At 49.7% G+C, this 17,612-nt stretch overlaps 1 protein-coding gene across 2 annotated transcripts in view; it reads left to right on the forward strand.

The window, feature by feature from the left end:
• The window catches only part of COL8A1 (collagen type VIII alpha 1 chain), a 92,461-nt gene extending 74,892 nt beyond the window's left edge, over nt 1-17,569 (forward strand). For both annotated transcript variants that reach the window (XM_074807431.1, XM_074807438.1), the window contains 2 exons: nt 11,042-11,357; nt 13,200-17,569. In XM_074807431.1, the coding sequence (XP_074663532.1) occupies nt 11,045-11,357; nt 13,200-15,106 (2,220 nt within the window). In that variant the 5' untranslated portion in view covers nt 11,042-11,044 and the 3' untranslated portion in view covers nt 15,107-17,569. The remainder of the gene's footprint in view (nt 1-11,041; nt 11,358-13,199) is intronic.
• Nucleotides 17,570-17,612: the final 43 nt, after the last annotated feature.

Below are 17,612 nucleotides of genomic sequence, written 5' to 3' on the forward strand. Positions count from 1 at the left end.
AAAACATCCTCCTGATTTCTGTCTGGATGGAGTAGTCTAGTATGTTTAACCTTCTGAGGCAAGATCATTTCTTCCACTGTTTGAGAAAAGGTGGGAAGAGTATACAAAGTGCAGGAACCTTTTTAATGGCAAGTAACCTTCCAACAAAAATTATCTGAGAGACAGGAGGCTTTTTCAAGAAAAATATTTTACAGACATTTGTTATTGTTTTCATATCTCCCTTGGACTGGGACATTAGGGTTCTGAGGAGCTGCAAAGTTAGAATACAGCAAATAAAGATAAGGGAGAGAGAAGCTGCTCTTTCTCTCGACAGGCTCGGCAAAGCACAGTGAATGGAAATATTGTAAGTGGTAACAATTCATCTCCAAAATAGAGCTTCCAAAGCCTTTTGCTTTTATTTAAAAGAAAAAAAAGTCATGAAGCGGCATGAGGGAGAGAGCCAAGAAAACACATTTTGTACACCATCAAAGCAAGAAAAGGAACAGAAATGTTGTGTTGTGCCAGTTTCAGAAAGAGGCAATCAAGCAAATTTTATGGCAAGAAGGCAATGCATAAGGCCACAGGATTGCAACAGGAGTCACGGAGAACAATAAATTGTTTCAAATTAAGATCAGGCCAAGTACTTCAGAGTCCCACACAGATTTCTTGCTTTATAGTTCAAGAACTCCCAGGACTGTTAAAGTAAACACTGTCCAAGTTGCAAAGGCTAGAGTATGACCACTGCAAAGGGGCACATGAAATAAAAGTTTCTCTACAACCAAGACTTCAACCAAAGAACCAGTGCACCCAGAATTAGACTCTTTTTCTTAATGGGATTTCATGATCTTGATGCCTTGTTAGGGGTTAAATGGCTCCCGTCTAGATCAGGGTAGAGCACTTTAATCAGTATGCGCACAGTGATAAAAAGAGGAGGGGAAGTATAGTTCTGAACCTCAGAGAAGTCTCTGAGACTCAGAGAAGGCTTACCCCTTTTTTTATATAAAGACTTACCCCTTTCCAAAGAGCCAGCCCTCCTGCCTGCCTCAGGCACCCGAGAGATGCCAGGAGCCTGGCAGACACCTGCCGCTCCCAGAGCCATGGCTGGGCTCTATCCACCCAGGACACAGAGCAGCCTTTTTACCCCCAAATGAAGATACAGTGACAGTGGCAGTGGCGTGGCAGGACATCACACCGCGGCAGGGTACCTGCAGGTGCCCCACAGGCCATGCAAGACAAGTCAGACCTCAAGCAGCGCCAGTGACTGCAACAGGATCAAAAGAGCAAGAGCAGTTTCTGGCCACTTTTCCCTCATCTCCTCAGGTGTGGCACCAAGCGTAGTTTAGCTCATCTGAAAAGTCAAGCCTACACAAGTATTACATCTGCAGACACCTGTACTGCTTTACGTAATGTTTAATCTAATAAAAAAACAGATTATCTTCCCTGCAACGTCTGTATCAATCAGTCATTGCCATTACCAAGAGCACTTTTATAATCAGGATTTTCCTTTCTATTGCCAATTCTTGGGAAGTGTTTAAGAAAAATATGTACTCTAGCACCTATTTGTGTTTTGCTGATTTTAATGAATGGGATTTTTGCATACACATCTAAGCTTTCCTAAAGGTGCTGAGATCTACTAATTCACACAATGCTCTCCCTCTAAGTAGTTTTCCCAGACACATAAAAGAAACCCCTAAACCAGGCTGTAGTAGAAAAAAATATATATAGCCTGAGTTGATCTTTTGTGTCTCTTTTAGGACTTAATACACCTTCACAAAGAATATATTTTTTTTTTTCTGCTTTTAGTACAATATTTAATCAAAGGAGGAACTAAGAGTTCTCTGAGCAGTAAACTGGTAGATATCCTTCAGAGTAAGACTCTCTGCCACTTGCAAGTATTTGGGCAAAGATTCAGGATACATTGATTTTATTAATCGCCACAGAAAGAGACAGTCATCTGCCCTCACTTTTGTCTACTCCTATACATCTGATAAAATGGAGTAGCTCACTGACTGGCACTGAACTGAGCAGATTATTCACTTGTCATTTAGAGCCAATTGCTAGCGTGTGGCTTGTTCACAACGGCGTAGCTGTCTGAACCAAGAGGTAGCAAAATGGAAACTTTTTACCCTTCTACCAGTGAGTATAATTCATAGCAGCACTGCTAGAGGCACTGCTTTGGATTAAAATAGTAAAATGCTATGATACACTTCACAAACCGTCGTACCATAATAACATGCAAACAATTGTACCATGAAAATTTGGGAGGTTTCTACTGCATGCAGCCAGTACAACCTATCTCAGGGCAGAGTAAGGCCAAGAGCGATGAATGGCAGCTGAGAGGTTTCCAGAGAAAGCCTGTAGTTCCCTGTGCACACTGTTTTACAACCAGTAATCACCATAATTCATTATCATCACCTCGAGGTTCAGCCTGCTGGATCAAGCACTTCAGTCTGAAGCGCATCTCCGGTTGTTTGTCTTTGCATTGATTTTGGGGTAGGGGACTGGCAGTAGATGTGAAACGTTTTTGCCAGAACAATCCCCAAACTAACACCCCCAGGAGATGGTCAGTTGACTCTAAAAGCGCTTCCATGAAAATCAGCCCATTGTCAACAGGCTGTGTACCATAAACCCGTTACATCTGATAAGGCAAATTCTTTGGACAGTGTCTGTGCCCGTGCCCCACGGGGAGCTCCTTCTGCAGCGCCCGGTAGCACCACCCACCGCTTCAGAGAAGGAGCCCTCAGCTCAGTCCCCACCTTGAACAAACAGCCTGTGCTGGGACGCATCGGCTGCCGGTCCCGGGCTCGGTGCCAGGAGGGCGATGACGTGCCGATAAGCGGGGAGGCAGCTCTGGGCTTTGATCACTTTGTGTGTCCCACGTTATCGGGTCCAGGTTTACAGGCCTTGCGCCGCCGACTGCTGAACGGGGAGCGAGTGGCAGTTGCTTAAGTGTCTCTATCAAAGCTGCCCGCCACCAAGACTGTAGGCAAACTGCCCAGAAGAGAGCATTAGGCAGAGGATTCAAGCGCATGCCGTATGGCAGAGAACAGGAAAACGTATTCAGAAGCAGGTATTTGCTAAATCCTACCTATAATTAATCCTAATCCCGTAATTAAAGTCGCATGCTTTTCTGCAAACATTCCCCCACGTTGGTCCTTCCTCCCCACCCCGAGGTCAGACACCGATTCGTACAAACAAGCACACGCCACCACGCGAGCCAGCTGCGTCCCCGGGGACCGTGGTCACCCGGCCAGCAGTGCCCAGCCTGCCCAGCCTCGCCTCGGCTCCCTGCCGTCTGACTGCAAGGAGCTTTCAGGCATTTTCCAGCAAACAGCTTCTGGGCCAGATCCTCAAAGACATGCAAGAGACTTAACTCCCCTGGAAATCAATTACTAGCGCCAGGCATCTGAATACCATCGTAAATCGTGAGCTTCGTGTTCGTGTGGAGTCAGCAGAGGCCTGTGCCTGGCAGTTAGGGGCTGTGGAGGCGCCAGGCTAATCGTGCCCAGATTGGCACGGACACGGAGATGCCTACCCGGGCTCACAGAGGTGGGCTCGCAGCACACTGGGCATGGGGAGAAGACTAAAGGCAACATAATCATGTCTGCGTGGCCTCTCTCCTTCTCATCATGGCTGCTTCCAGCCCCGGGATGTGTGTTTTCACGTACACGCACACATAAATACCTGCACACAGGCACACGTGCAGATATACACCGTTTGGAAGTACGGAACAGGGGAGGTCCAAGCGGGCCATTTTCATACAGCGAGCTGGGAGAGCATGTGCACAAATGTATCTGCAAACAGACGGGAGCAGAGGCAGTTGCTTTGTCTTTGGAAATGGATAAACATTATATAGGGTATATATTATATAAACATTATACAGGATATTGCTTTGTCTTTGGAAATGGATAAACATTATATATTTCTTGCAATATCTTGCAATTTCTTGCAATAGACATTGCAAGAAAAGGTCACATAATTGCCACTGAAGCCAAAGGTAGCTATAGACAGTTATCAGTTTTTAAGATGAAGCCATTTATTGAGATGTTTTCACACTTCTCTGAGAACACAACTGTAGGCACCATTTTGAATTTAAAAAAAATAGAAATAGGCATCTGCCACACGTTGAATATTCCCCATTAGCAGCAGGTTTATGCATGTGTGCATTTTAAAATGTTTATTATGACAATCCTTGTTATGACTGTCTTAGATTTAGTAAATACCACATGATAATCAGACACAGTTGTTAGACCTTGAGCAAAATATGATTTAATTTATTTTTAACATACTGAACAATAGCTGTTTCTTGGTAATCTAAACTGAACACAGACACTCAACACTACTTTGTTTCCTTGGAGGGGACAGTGAAAAGGAGGGAGGGAAAAAAAATAAGAAAATAAACCTGATCTCTGTGGGAGAGTTTCACAAGAGGCAAGAAGGCAGGATTACATTTACCATAAATCCTGCTTTCCTCCCTACAGAATGCACAGGCCCTTACAGACCCTTTAGCAAGGTAAACTGCCTACTCAAGAAACAGACACAGCCTTCAATGAAGCTGTAGGCACCATTAAAAGTAAAATGATGCAGGACCCCAAACCTGCTTGGGCTGAAGTCAGGCACGGAGCAACTGTCCCCTGCCAACGGCGTGGCGGAGTCCTCGCACAGGGGCTGTGCTCTCCCTTACTGCCCTCCTGCTCTTTACTGCTGAATATAAGATTAAATCAGCATAGCTTGTCTTAATTCATGTTATGAAACTGGTTGGCTTTCAAAGGAAATTTGTGCCAACTTGCATTTGGTTGCCTTCGTTCCCTGTTTTTATGTGGAGTATGACTGAACTTTCAAAAAGAAACCCCCCAAACTGAGTTCAATTCGTTTGATTGCAAATTCGAAAACATGTGTCCAAATGACATAAAACCTTGTTTGGCACAGAAAGGCAGAAGAGTGCTTTATATTCAAGCGGTAATGTGTGTATTAAATGGCACCCTAAGCTCTGAGCAAATACAACATTATTTGGCAAGCAGAAGGTTGTTGGTTTTTCCTGCCCCTGAAAATACAAGTTCCCACTAAAACTCAGTCTCCATGTAGTACAGGGTATCCTCAGATCCCTTCAGAAAGTACTCACTGACTGACAAGTTAGTCCTCAATGAGCTGAATGATCCAGAGATTAATCTTAGCTGAGATTAAGTTTTGAAATAGTTCAGTTTGAACAACGTGTTGGGAAGATCACTGCTCAAGTCACCTACACATCACGGCACTGCTGCTGAGAATGACAACCAACATCTGCTTGACTTTTCACAACTAAAGACAACCCCCACTTGAAGTCACCCCAACTATTCACTGGTGCTGAGCAACTACAGGAACTAAGGCCTTGATAGCTGCTCTTCTCATTTTGTGCTAAAATTTCTTTAAGAGGGTAGCTGACTAACAGAATTCGTTTATATATGCCAAAAAGAAATATATGCCCAGTGATTAATGCTTTTCAGGGGGTAGGGTCTTTAACAAAAATATGTATCGGGGTGGGGTGTGCACACGCTTGCACAAATAACCCAGCGGTTGCAGGAACCATATTGTACAGAACAGGAACAGTATAGGTTGTTTGTTACCAAAGTAACACTAAAAATGACAACAGAAAAAAATTGGTTATCGCCTTATGAAGACTTTGTGGCTTTCTCTTACAAGCCTTTCTTTGACTCCACATGAGCTGCCACGTACCTCTGCCTGCGAGCTGGGGGACAGCCAGGGAACCCCTCACGGGGGGCTACTGTGCATCTAATCCCCCAGCTCTCTGCAACACTGCGGTGTTCCTCCTCGCACATGGGAACACCTTATTTGCCATTTCCATTGCATTGTGCCATGCCTGCATGTCTCTGTGGGACAAAGAGAGACTTTAGCGAGGTGTATAATGTTCCTGTGGGATTGGACTCTCCCGTCCCCAGGAGCAGAGCCATCCCTGGATACACCATTGTAGATACTCGGTAATGCCATCAGTTATCAAGGTTACTCCAAAAGTAGCTGTGTTCTTAACTGCTTTTAATCTCGAGTCAAAAACATCCTAGGGAATTTAGCTTTTGACATCGAATATTTTTAAGTAGCCCTCTTCTGGGCACAAAATCTCCAGAGTCACTAGGATTTTTATTTTGCGAGCGTTGCAGCAGTCATTTTCCATGTGGAAACCTGAGCGCTAGCCAGTCTGTCCCCTCAGTGCAGTGGGGAACGGGTCCCTGCGGCTTCAGGCAGCCCCCCTGGAAGGGACCCCCAGGCAGAAAGGTTCAGGTCACTGAGATCTACTCATGCCTTGTGCCTCTTCGGGAAGTACAGCAGTTCCAAAGCAACGTGTGGTAAATAAAGCCCATCGGGCTAGTCTCTGGGCAAGTATCTCAGATGTTCTGAGACATGGGTAAATTTCAGTTAACCCCAAAATTGTTTCCACAGCAACCACTTCCCTGTAAGAACCAGTAACTCAAGGTCTTGCTTCCACTCTTTGCAAGACCACCTATGATTTCAAGTCCCACGTGGACGGGCATCACTCTTTCCATACATTCTTTACACAATTAGGCTAAACCAGCCATTATTTCTTCACACCAATTTAAGAATTACGGCTGCTGGTACATTTTGTTTTGTCTTCAGTTTCTACTGACAAATGCAAATAGCCAGAGGAAGGTCCTTTCTAGTTTTCTCAGGAGAACAGCTCCACCAAAGAAATTATTGAGAAATGTTCTCACTTGAGCTTTGCCTGTAAAAATGTGTTTTTTCAGAGACTGACTCTCACCCGCAGAGCCAACCACACGCGTTCACACACCAGCAGCTGAACACTGTGGTTTAGGATAATGTTCCTTCGCCCTCGAGTGGCTTGCCCCACCCTAGGTCAAGCAAAACGTTTATTGTGTCTTAATCTGAAGGACTGGTGCAAAATGACGCGCCACATGCTATGAAGGCACAGTTGCTTCTCCAACTTCCTTCAGACATTCAAACAGTTGTGGCAAAACTTTGCTTTCTCCAAGCCTTTGGCTTCCCTACAGGTGCACGCATGGCCTGATTTACCTGCCATAAATATGTAGACACATTCCCATTGCTTTCTGACAGAAACAGAGGAAAATCCCATTCCAAAGCCACCTCACTGCTCTGTTGACAGACACCTTTGAAAGGATGTCAGATCAGATTACATGAATGTGTTTGGAGATGATCCCTAAATTGCTGGGACTTGGGTGAAGGGGGTGGGAAGTCTTACACTTTGGCTGCATTTTCAGCACAGATTTTTCTCCTCCTCACTCTGGTATTTTCCTTAAATCCTATCACGGCTGGGAAAATCTCCTTTTCTGTTCATAAACTCTGGGGGACCTGTCCATTTTAAAAACCAAGAACAAGATTTTCAATAGCTTTTAGGCATTTAAAGATGCTGGTGGTTTCCTAGCAAGGTCTTCAAATAACGAGAGCTGTGCACCCAGGCATTCAGAAACAAACTGAAAGAAAGACCTTCAACTTCTCTCTCTCAGCACATAAATAACTTTCTAGAGAAGCTGAGTGGGATGAGACAGGCAGTGAGGTGAAGCACTGAAGGACTATCCCAGGCATCCCTCACACTTCAGGGGAGGCTTGCCTTATAGTGACGGTGTCTGACAGCGATAATCCCGCTGGACCCACTGCCAGGAGGCAGTGAGCAGTAGCAGTCACACACACGACTCTACCACATTTCTCATCAAGACTAATTTTGTCTGATCCCTCATTCCTTTGGGAGCAGAGGGAGAGACAAGCCGTATGGCTGGCACTGAACACGGGCCACTTCCCAGGTACCTGTGGCAGATCCCAAGACCCAGACAGCTCACAAGGCCACTGGGGAGGCTCTGACCTACTCCCACGAAGATGTCGGCCAAGTCCCATCTAGCCTGAGGTTGTTCAGTAAATAAACCCCCACCTTCCACCTCTGCTGGTCACCGGCACCAGCCCCAGCCAAAATCAATAGATGAGAAGCAATTTGTCATTCCCAGGCCACACTGTTCTGGTTATGATGAGTCAAAAAACACTAAAGGAAACACAGATGTAGTGAGATCACCTCACTTTCTGGAGCCTTCCTATCTCTAGAAGTCTTGCCTGATCTCCCTCAAAATTTCCACACACGCACACAAGAACATCTTGTGTGCTGCACGGTCACGCCTGTGAAACCACAGGTGCGTTGTGTGACGCTTGGCAGCGCCGAGGGAGCTCGGCACGAGCTGCGGGCAGGCTGGTGCCTCCCCATAGGAAATTTCTTTCAATTATTTCAAATAGCTCCCACTCGCACACAAAGCCCATGTTTCGTAATAAAAACAAGGAGAAAAATCACATCCAAAGGAATTTTACCTATTTCCCTCTCCACTTAGTCCACTGAAGTTATCTTTTTAAAAAAACAAACCCCAAAAAACTGGCCACCAGAAGAACAAAGTAGCCAAGAAGTCAGTGTCAAAATCCACCCTGCCCTTCATACTTGTAGGTTTCAACAACAGTCCTAAATCATCCAATATCTTCTGATTTTTAAAAAAATATTAGGTTTCCCCCCATTCCTTTCCTCATACAGGCAACGCTTTTCATTTGGGAGAGATGCACAGAATCCTGCAAATTCTCCAGTAGCTGGGATTTTCCCTGCAAACTGAGGCAGGTGTTACCCTACTCAGCTACAGAGAGCCAAAGCTGCAGCTCCTCACTCGTGATGGTACAAAAAGGCCAACAGAGACAAGAGTGGGGATACACCCCCCCACCCCTCCACCCAAAAAAAGGTGGCTCAGGTCCGTGTGCCCAGGTGAAGCTGCAGCAGGTTACTAAGTCGTCACCCTGTCCCAGCTGAGCCACGGTAACTGCTCACGCACAGGCTGTCCTCGCAGGCCAGGGCCATGAGCTTTAAGCAGAAATGCCCCGTCCTGAGGCCCTAATCCTTTAGCTCCCAGCAAAGCCGCCAGCTGTGGGCTAAAAGCCACATTCAGCTCTCTGGAGATGAAGCGTTTGCTGAAATGCTTTGCTGAACAAGGATGAGTGACTGTGCTTGGGCTTTAGCTACACTTACAAACTCCTGTACATCTTGGCTCTGGTTTTCTTTGCCACATGGCAGCTGGTTACATCCAAGACCTAAAATTCCTGGGAGAGAAAGTGACTGTAGGAACTCAGCTGTGCAACATATGCTCCATCTAGTGTTTATTCACTAATATTTCATTTTCTTAAATGGTTTGTTTTGCTGTTAACACATAGTTCCATCTTTTCTCTAGTTCATTTGTCTATTTAGGATCATTATTGAAAATACTAACCTTCTGCTGGTTGTTTTAACTACACAATTTTGATTTAGCCTCCACTTACACCTTCAGTAATGGTGGTGCACTGATTTCCATTGAGAGATTACATCTCATAGAACACAATTAAGGAGAAATGTTTTAAAAGAGCAGAAAGCATTTCTCCAGGTTCTTCGCTAACGCAAAGTGAATGGAGAACTTTGAGCAGGAGTAAAACATAAAAACATAAACACCACCCAGTGTTACCACCTGGTTGATAACCTTCACCACAGCACAGAGCAGCGAGAGAAGCTGTTTCTCTGGGACGGCTGTGCCAGCCCGCCCAGTGCTCGAGGGCCCAGCAGCTTCTGGGAGTGAGTCAGGACAAGTGTGTGGTGGGGCCTTTCCGGGTGCCCAGGCAGGGTGCAAGGCATCTTTGCTTGGTGGAAAAGCAAGGATGGGGAACAGCCGTCAGGCCTGGCAATTGCCACGTGCATTTGAAAAGAGCAGGACTTGCCTGCTGGGCTTGGCTGTGGGACAGACTGCAAAATACTCCTTACCTCAGGCTGCCCCCAAATTTGCACTTGTTTAAGGAGTTTCCAGTCCCTGATTTGCTGCTCACCTACTAGTAATGCCCTTACTGCAGAAAGGAAAGCCAACAGCAGATGGGACAAGAAGTCCCAAGGTTGTATTTTGATAAGGAAGGGAAAAAAAAGAAAAAACAACACTGTTCTGTTGTGTTAGCAGGGCTGGTGAGGCAGTGGGATGGGCTGCCTGGGGAGGGGACAGGGTCTGCAGCTGGGGAGACCTTTAGAAAATAGTTGAATATCCCTAGAGAAAGGCTTGGGTTGGCCGCTCCTGTGTGGAAACAGTGATGGCCCAGACAGCCCCTAGATGGCCCAGTTCTTCTGGGCAAAGGCTGAGAGGATCAGAGCCCAGTTTAGGAGGAGAGCTGGCAAGGAGCTGCGATAGAAATGGAGAGCCTCTGGACTCTGCAGCCACGGGGCACAAGCCTAGGCACAGATCTAAGCTGCAGAAACTGAGATTTCGTTGCTATGGAAAGCACAGCAGAAGGGGTGTTGATAATTTAGCTTCCTTGGGCTGCAAGTGTTTAAGAGATCCTCACGTGCCCCTCACCGCTCTCCCCCTGTGCTGGTGCTTGCAGCAGAGCTCCCCAAACCTTGTGTCAAGTGAGAAAGCAGGAAATTGCAGCTTGGGGATGGGAGGGAGTGGGTCCCCCTATGGAGAAACCGCAGAGGGAACCATCTGGGGTGTGTGGGGTAGTATAAAACTAAATGCGTATCACAGAATCATCTGGGTTGGAAAAGCCCTTGAAGCTCCTCCAGTCCGACCACGAACCTCACACTGACCGTTCCCAACTCCACCAGATCCCTCAGCGCTGGGTCAACCCGACTCTTCAACCCCTCCAGGGATGGGGACTCCCCCCCTGCCCTGGGCAGCCCATTCCAACGCCCAACAACCCCTTCTGCAAAGAAATACTTCCTAAGAGCCAGTCTGACCCTGCCCTGGCGCAGCTTGAGGCCATTCCCTCTTGTCCTGGCGCTTGTTCCTTGGTTCAGGAGACTCATCCCCCCTCTCTGCACCCTCCTTTCAGATATATATATAAAAGGCCATTTGCTGTAATAGTACTGTTTGAGTAAGAGCCTCCAGTAAACCAGACACAGGCCTGCTGCAGGGTGTGCTCCAGGGCAATGCGCAAACCAAAGCCAGTTTGCTGCAGAAAATGAGAGCAGGTCAGCCCTGATGAGAAACACACGACACGAATAAACATTTTCTGCCAACTGTGGGTTTTGTTGTGTTTTTCACAGGTGATGGCCGGGCTGCTCTTCCCTGTGCAGCTGCTGGCAGTGGCTGTCACCATCTACCTAGAGCTGGTGAGGTCTGCTCAAGGCGGCGTCTACTATGGGATCAAGCAGCTGCCACCCCAGGTGCCCCAGTACCAACCCCTTGGACAACAAGTACCTCACATGCCGCTGGGCAAAGAAGGCATCCCGATGCAGCACATGGGCAAGGAGGTGCCCCACATGCAGTACGGGAAGGAGTACCCCCATCTGCCTCAGTACATGAAGGAGGTGCCGCAGATGCCTCTGCTCGGCAAGGACATGGCTCCCAAGAAAGAGAAAGGTAGGCTGACACGTCCCTCGCCACCCCCCGCACGGCCCGGCCGGGTGCCCCACAGCACCGTGTGCCCGGGGGGGGCGGGCAGTGAAGATGGGGAGCGGGCTGCTGCAGGCGGGGCACGGTGCCCAGGTGCCCCAGGGAGTGGGACAAAACGGGCTCCCAGGAGCCGTGGGGCAGCTCAGGGTCACCAGAGCAAGGCCACAGTCATTCTGCGGGCAGCAGCACAGCTCCGAGCAGCCTGTGACGAGCCTCCAGCACCCAGGGCTGGCCCCAGGTTGGTTTGGGTGCCTGTTCCAGGCTAAGAGAAACCTCGTAACCCCACCCACCTGCAGAAAACCTTCCAAATGAGGGCCCAGGGTCCTGCCTGCAGGTGCTCCCACTCTCACTGCAACGACTATGCATGAAATAAGAGCTAAGAGCCCCAAGATTTGAATTTACAGGAATATCATGGCTTTGTCTGCGTTTGTCCAGACCCTGTGATTTAGAGTTTTGCAGATAAAAACATACAATTGCTCTTCTGACTCCGCAGGCCTCTTTCTGTAGGTTATTTATGGGCGTAACGGAGGCGCTGAAGGTACGGGGCATTACTGCACGAGTCTGCACGTACTAGCGCTTTCAGTATTCAGTAAAGGAAGTTTGGACAATATTAGGATATTTAAAAAAACAACAAGAAAATGTCCAAAATACAAAGGGCAACCAGGAACACCCAGTGTCATAAAATCCTTGTGGGGACAGCGAGCGTCTGTGCCACTTCAGACAAGCTGGTTAACTCTTTGTCTTATTGAGGGTTCAGTGTAACCACAGCCTCTGCTGGCTTCAGAAGGAAATGGAAGATTTCAGGGCCTATTTTTGGAGTGTCTGAACCAGCACGACTGGCTGTAGTAAAACCAACCTATCTTGTGAGCAAAGGCGGTTTTCTACGTGCATAAAACACAACATGTGCAGAGGGAGGGTTTCTGCCTCCCAAAGAACAGTTAATTCTCTTGCACTGAAACCTCATCTCTCCCTTTCCCCCAAACCTCTCACTTCTTTATCCATTTTAGAGCCAGAGAGAAGCCGACTTTACATTTAACACAAAAAGCCTGCAGCTTGAAAAGCAACCAACCCCAGCACAACCACTCCCACGCAGCAACTCCCTCACCCTGACCTGCAACGTTAAGTGGTCACATACACAAAAACGTGGGTTTGGACAATAAAAACAGTTTGTGAAGTGTTTAGAAGAGCTCTAACTACACGTGGCCACGCCAAAAACCTGTAGGAACTTAGCAACACTGGGTAAGGCCGTAGGTTTCCAGTACCATCTGAATGGAAACCAAAGCACTCCCGTACATACATGTGCAGTACAGACTTCCGATACAATCTTTTTTAATTGATCTTGCTGGTGTAAGCCCCTCCAGCAAAAGCACTTTTATGCCAGACTACTCCTACAGCACAAGAGCATGGAGCAGCTTCTGTGTCCTCCCTTAAAAGTAGCTTAGTCTACAGCAACATAGGACAAAAAGCAGATTTCACTGCTTAAGATCATACAGGTAGAAAACACTAGCAAATGGCTTTTACATGGTAAAAAAAAAAAGCAAATATGATGCAAAACAATTATTTTATGGGAACAGAAACATGTACACAAGTTTGGAGTATGCAAAACAGTAGAAACATCCTCTTTGTTCCAAACATCAATCCGTAGCTTGCTGGCCAACTCTGCCTCCCCGCCCGCCACAAAACGGAGAGAGGCATCGTAAGAAGCACATCCAATTCAGAACAGCCTTTGTGTTTCTCAGAGTGCAGCTGCAGTCACCTTTTGTCTCTCCCCCTCCCCTTTTTTTTCTTTTTCATCTCTCCCCAACCCAGAAATGCCCGTGCGCAGTCTGAGGGGCGAACAAGGTCCCCCCGGTGAGCCTGGACCAAGAGGGCCACCGGGGCCACCAGGATTACCAGGTCACGGTGTGCCAGGAGCCAAAGGAAAACCAGGCCCACAAGGATATCCAGGAATTGGGAAGCCGGGTTTGCCAGGGATGCCGGGGAAGCCGGGGGTCATGGGGCCCCCAGGGCCGAGAGGGGAGATGGGGCCGAAGGGGGAGATCGGGCCCATGGGGATACCTGGGCCACAAGGACCGCCGGGGCCTCACGGGCTTCCCGGCATAGGGAAGGCGGGTGCTCCGGGGCTGCAGGGACAGCCGGGCCCAAAGGGCGAGCCCGGGATGAAGGGGCCCCCGGGAGCCCCCGGGATCCCAGGGCCCAAAGGGGAGAAGGGCGTCGGGATCCCGGGTTTGCCGGGGTTGAAGGGGCCCCCCGGGCTGCCCGGCCCCCCCGGCCCCGTGGGGCTGCCGGGCGTTGGCAAGCCGGGTATGGTCGGCTTCCCTGGCCCGCAGGGACCCCTGGGCAAACCCGGACCCCCGGGAGAGCTGGGGCTGCAGGGGCCCCCGGGGGTCCCCGGGATCCAGGGCCCTCCCGGCCTGCCCGGCGTTGGCAAACCCGGCCAGGACGGCGTCCCCGGCCAGCCGGGCTTCCCGGGCGGCAAAGGGGAGCAAGGCCTGCCAGGCCTGCCGGGGCCCCCCGGCCTCCCCGGGGTGGGGAAGCCGGGCTTCCCCGGGCCCAAGGGTGAGCGTGGGGTGGGAGGTCTGCCCGGGCCCCTGGGGCCGAAGGGGGAGAAGGGGCACGCGGGGCCGCCTGGCATGGGGGGGCCGCCGGGGGAGCCAGGCCAGCCAGGACTGCCGGGCATCATGGGCCCCCCGGGGGCCGCCGGCTTCCCGGGACCCAAAGGAGAAGGCGGCGCCGTGGGGCCGCCGGGCCCGGTCGGCCCCAAGGGTGAACCGGGCCTGCAGGGGTTCCCAGGAAAGCCGGGCTTTCCCGGGGAAGTGGGGGCCCCCGGGCTGCGGGGGCTGCCGGGCCCCACGGGGCCCAAGGGGGAAGCCGGCCACAAAGGCTTGCCGGGGCTGCCGGGCGTGCCGGGGCTCGTGGGGCCGAAGGGCGAGCCGGGGCTCCCCGGTGCCCAGGGGCTCCAGGGCCCCTCGGGCATCCCGGGCATCGCGGGACCCAGCGGGCCCATCGGCCCCCCGGGGCTGCCGGGGGCGAAGGGCGAGCCCGGCCTGCCCGGCCCCCCCGGCTTCCCCGGCGTGGGCAAACCCGGCGCCGCGGGGCTGCAGGGACCCCCGGGGAAGCCCGGGGCGCTCGGTCCCCCCGGCCAGCCGGGACTGCAGGGGCCGCCCGGCCCCCCCGGCCCCCCAGGTCCCCCCGTTATCATCCCACCCACCCCGCCGGCCGTGGGACAGTACCTGCCCGAGGTGGGGCCGGGCATAGAGGGCGTCAAGCCCCCCTACGGCTACATGGGCAAGAAGGGCAAGGCCGGCGGAGTCGTCTACGAGATGCCGGCGTTCACGGCAGAGCTCCTCACCCCCTTCCCCCGGGTCGGGGTGCCCGTGAAGTTCGACAAGCTCCTCTACAACGGCCGGCAGAACTACAACCCCCAGACGGGGATCTTCACCTGCGAGATCCCCGGCGTCTACTACTTCGCCTACCACGTCCACTGTAAAGGGGCCAGCGTCTGGGTGGCGTTGTTCAAGAACAACGAGCCGCTGATGTACACCTACGACGAGTACAAGAAGGGCTTCCTGGACCAGGCTTCGGGCAGCGCCGTTGTCCAGCTGAAGCACGGAGACAAGGTTTACGTTCAAATGCCATCCGAGCAGGCGGCAGGACTCTACGCCGGGCAGTACGTTCATTCATCTTTTTCAGGATATTTATTGTATCCCATGTAAAACAAAAACCAGACACACCCACACATACACTCAAAATCAAAACCTTTCTTCTCTGCTTCAAACTTTTATACCATGAAAGATGCATTTTATGACCGTTTTGGACCATCTTGTACAAAAAAAAATAAATACAAAGTTTAACATTATGCACACCTAGTTATAAAAAAAAAAAAAAGTGTGGTGAACATATCTAAAGATGCATATCAGGTTCATAAACAGTTGTTTTGCACCCCAGGGGGACATATTAGCTGTACATTATATATTTCTGTGATGCCGCCATGCTTACTTCATTTCATTCACAGTAATTCAGTACTAAGGTTCAAATCAGTGTACGTCACTCACTCCTGTCGCCTATTTGACTGTTGCATCGATCATAGTTATGAGATGAAAACCAGTGACTTAAACCAGAGTAGGTCAGTCTCAAATTATATGGAGTGGCTTTTTATTTGTTTGGGTGGGGGGGTTGGGGTTTTTTGACAGCAGGTCTGCCTGACAAGCAAAGGTTCTCTTAGCTGGAGACCTTTATTTCCTTTCCCCCCACGTAAAATATTCCTGCAGGTATAGTTTTTTTCCTGAACAACTTATGATAGAAAAGGAGTACTGATGGTGTAACTATTCCCCACGAGCCTTCTCCAGCAGTCACTGGACCCAGAAGGCCGCCCCTGACTCCAGCAGGCGCTGGGTTCCCCTCCAGATGCCCCAGCCCTCGCAGACTCCGCCTGCCGTTGCACGGCTGCGGTAGATGAGGTAGATCCGAGGCAGAACTGCAGCGTTCCCATTTGCTCTGTGCCACGTGCCTGAGGCATTTTGGCCCACACGGGGCAATACAGGAGGGCGGTATAAATTCACTGGGATTTCTGTGCTCGTGCTAAGAACCTGCGTCTGTTTGGCTTGTCAGAAGAGACGCCTAATTCTGCCACTCAGCACAAGTTAAATCCGTTCACTCTTCAATGACTAAGCAAAGCAAAAGTAGCTCTGTTTGCTAATTAATTAATTTGTTGCTTGAGATCGACTGACAACTTTACCAACAACACTGATCACACAAATTTATCCGAGAACTTCACGTTATAGAAAAGCTGATTTCAGATCCTTATTTATATGTTACTAATTGTCAAGGAGAACCTGCAGACCTTGATCTTTGATCTTTTCTGTACATGAGGAGAGCAACTTCTCTGCAAGAGCTGTCTGTTCATCAATGGTGCTAGTCTCGCCTCAAAAGTATTTGTTTCCAAAGGGCAGTGTACTTCACTGTGGTTCCCTGTACAGTGCTGCACATCACACACTGTTACGCTAGTTGAACGAGTTAAATACTCATCACTTCTTCGATGTCTTTAGCTAACGCTACCGCTTTTGATTCAAAAATGAACTAGATTTTTCATGCAGAACTAAGATTGGATTTAACTGGCATTACCATTATTTAAATGCAGAGTTTAATGGAGTCTAACATTGACTAAGGACTCCAGTGATATAATGTGGTGCTTTATCTCAGAAATTTTATGGAACGGTGGCAGGAACAGACGGACAGTTTACCAGGCATTGGTGACTTTGGTATGTTCCCAGAATATATGAGATATGTCAAAAGCAAATAATTTTGTATTTAAAATTTTTGTACTGATTTGAAAAAAATATCTTATTAAATATCTTAAAAAAAAAAAATCCTGTCTTCATTCAGCAGAACTGATAGAAGGAACATTCAACCCGCTGAATTCATATATCGGACCACAAGGACTCTGAAACCACTGACAGCCTGGTACAAAAGAAAGTGAGACGCCCTTTCCTTTAGTTCCCTTCTACTGGGAACACCCACCCCAGGCCTCGGGGGAACGCGCTGTCCCGGCACAGCATGGCGTGGGGTGGGTGAGGCTGGGGGGACGCGCGGAGCGAGGGGCTCCCGCAGGTGCCCGCGGGGACAGACACCCCCCAGCTCAGCACGAGCCGACGCAGAGGCGCAGCTTAAAAAGGCGCAGGAAGCCGAGAAATCGGCGGCTGCGGAGGCGCGTTCTTCAGGGTTTGTGCCTAAAAAGCCAGAGCTGGCTGCCCGGGCTGGGAGCTGCACACCACGTCCCTGGCTCTCCCTGTCATTTGGAAACAGCTTTTCCCATTCCTCCCCCTCCCCGTTTTTCACCTGCAGCAAAAACCCAGTGTGAAAGCGGCAACATATTTGTCAGTGATCTACATCACTGTTCAGCTGTGGCTCCACTGCAGGGAGTAAATTGTAACCCACAGCGTGGCTCCCCTTGATCTCACCTCAAAGACAGGCATTTCCTCCCAGCTGGCCCACTCCTGAACTGTCAGTACTACAATGAACGCACTGAATCCCTGCTCGTGTCAGGTAATCGCTTTCTGAATCTCCCGTAGACTCCCGTAGACTCCCCGAAGCCGCTGGCTAAGCAGCTCCCCGCTCCCCAGCACCTCATTTTTACTGCGCAAAGAGAAAACAAACCATGAGCCAAGTATCGCAATCAGTGTCTCTCTATCTAAAGTCTTTCATCACATGCCATCTTCCTAA

This window comes from Strix aluco, chromosome 2 (assembly GCF_031877795.1).
Source record: "Strix aluco isolate bStrAlu1 chromosome 2, bStrAlu1.hap1, whole genome shotgun sequence".
NCBI classification, from domain to species: Eukaryota; Metazoa; Chordata; class Aves; order Strigiformes; family Strigidae; genus Strix; species Strix aluco.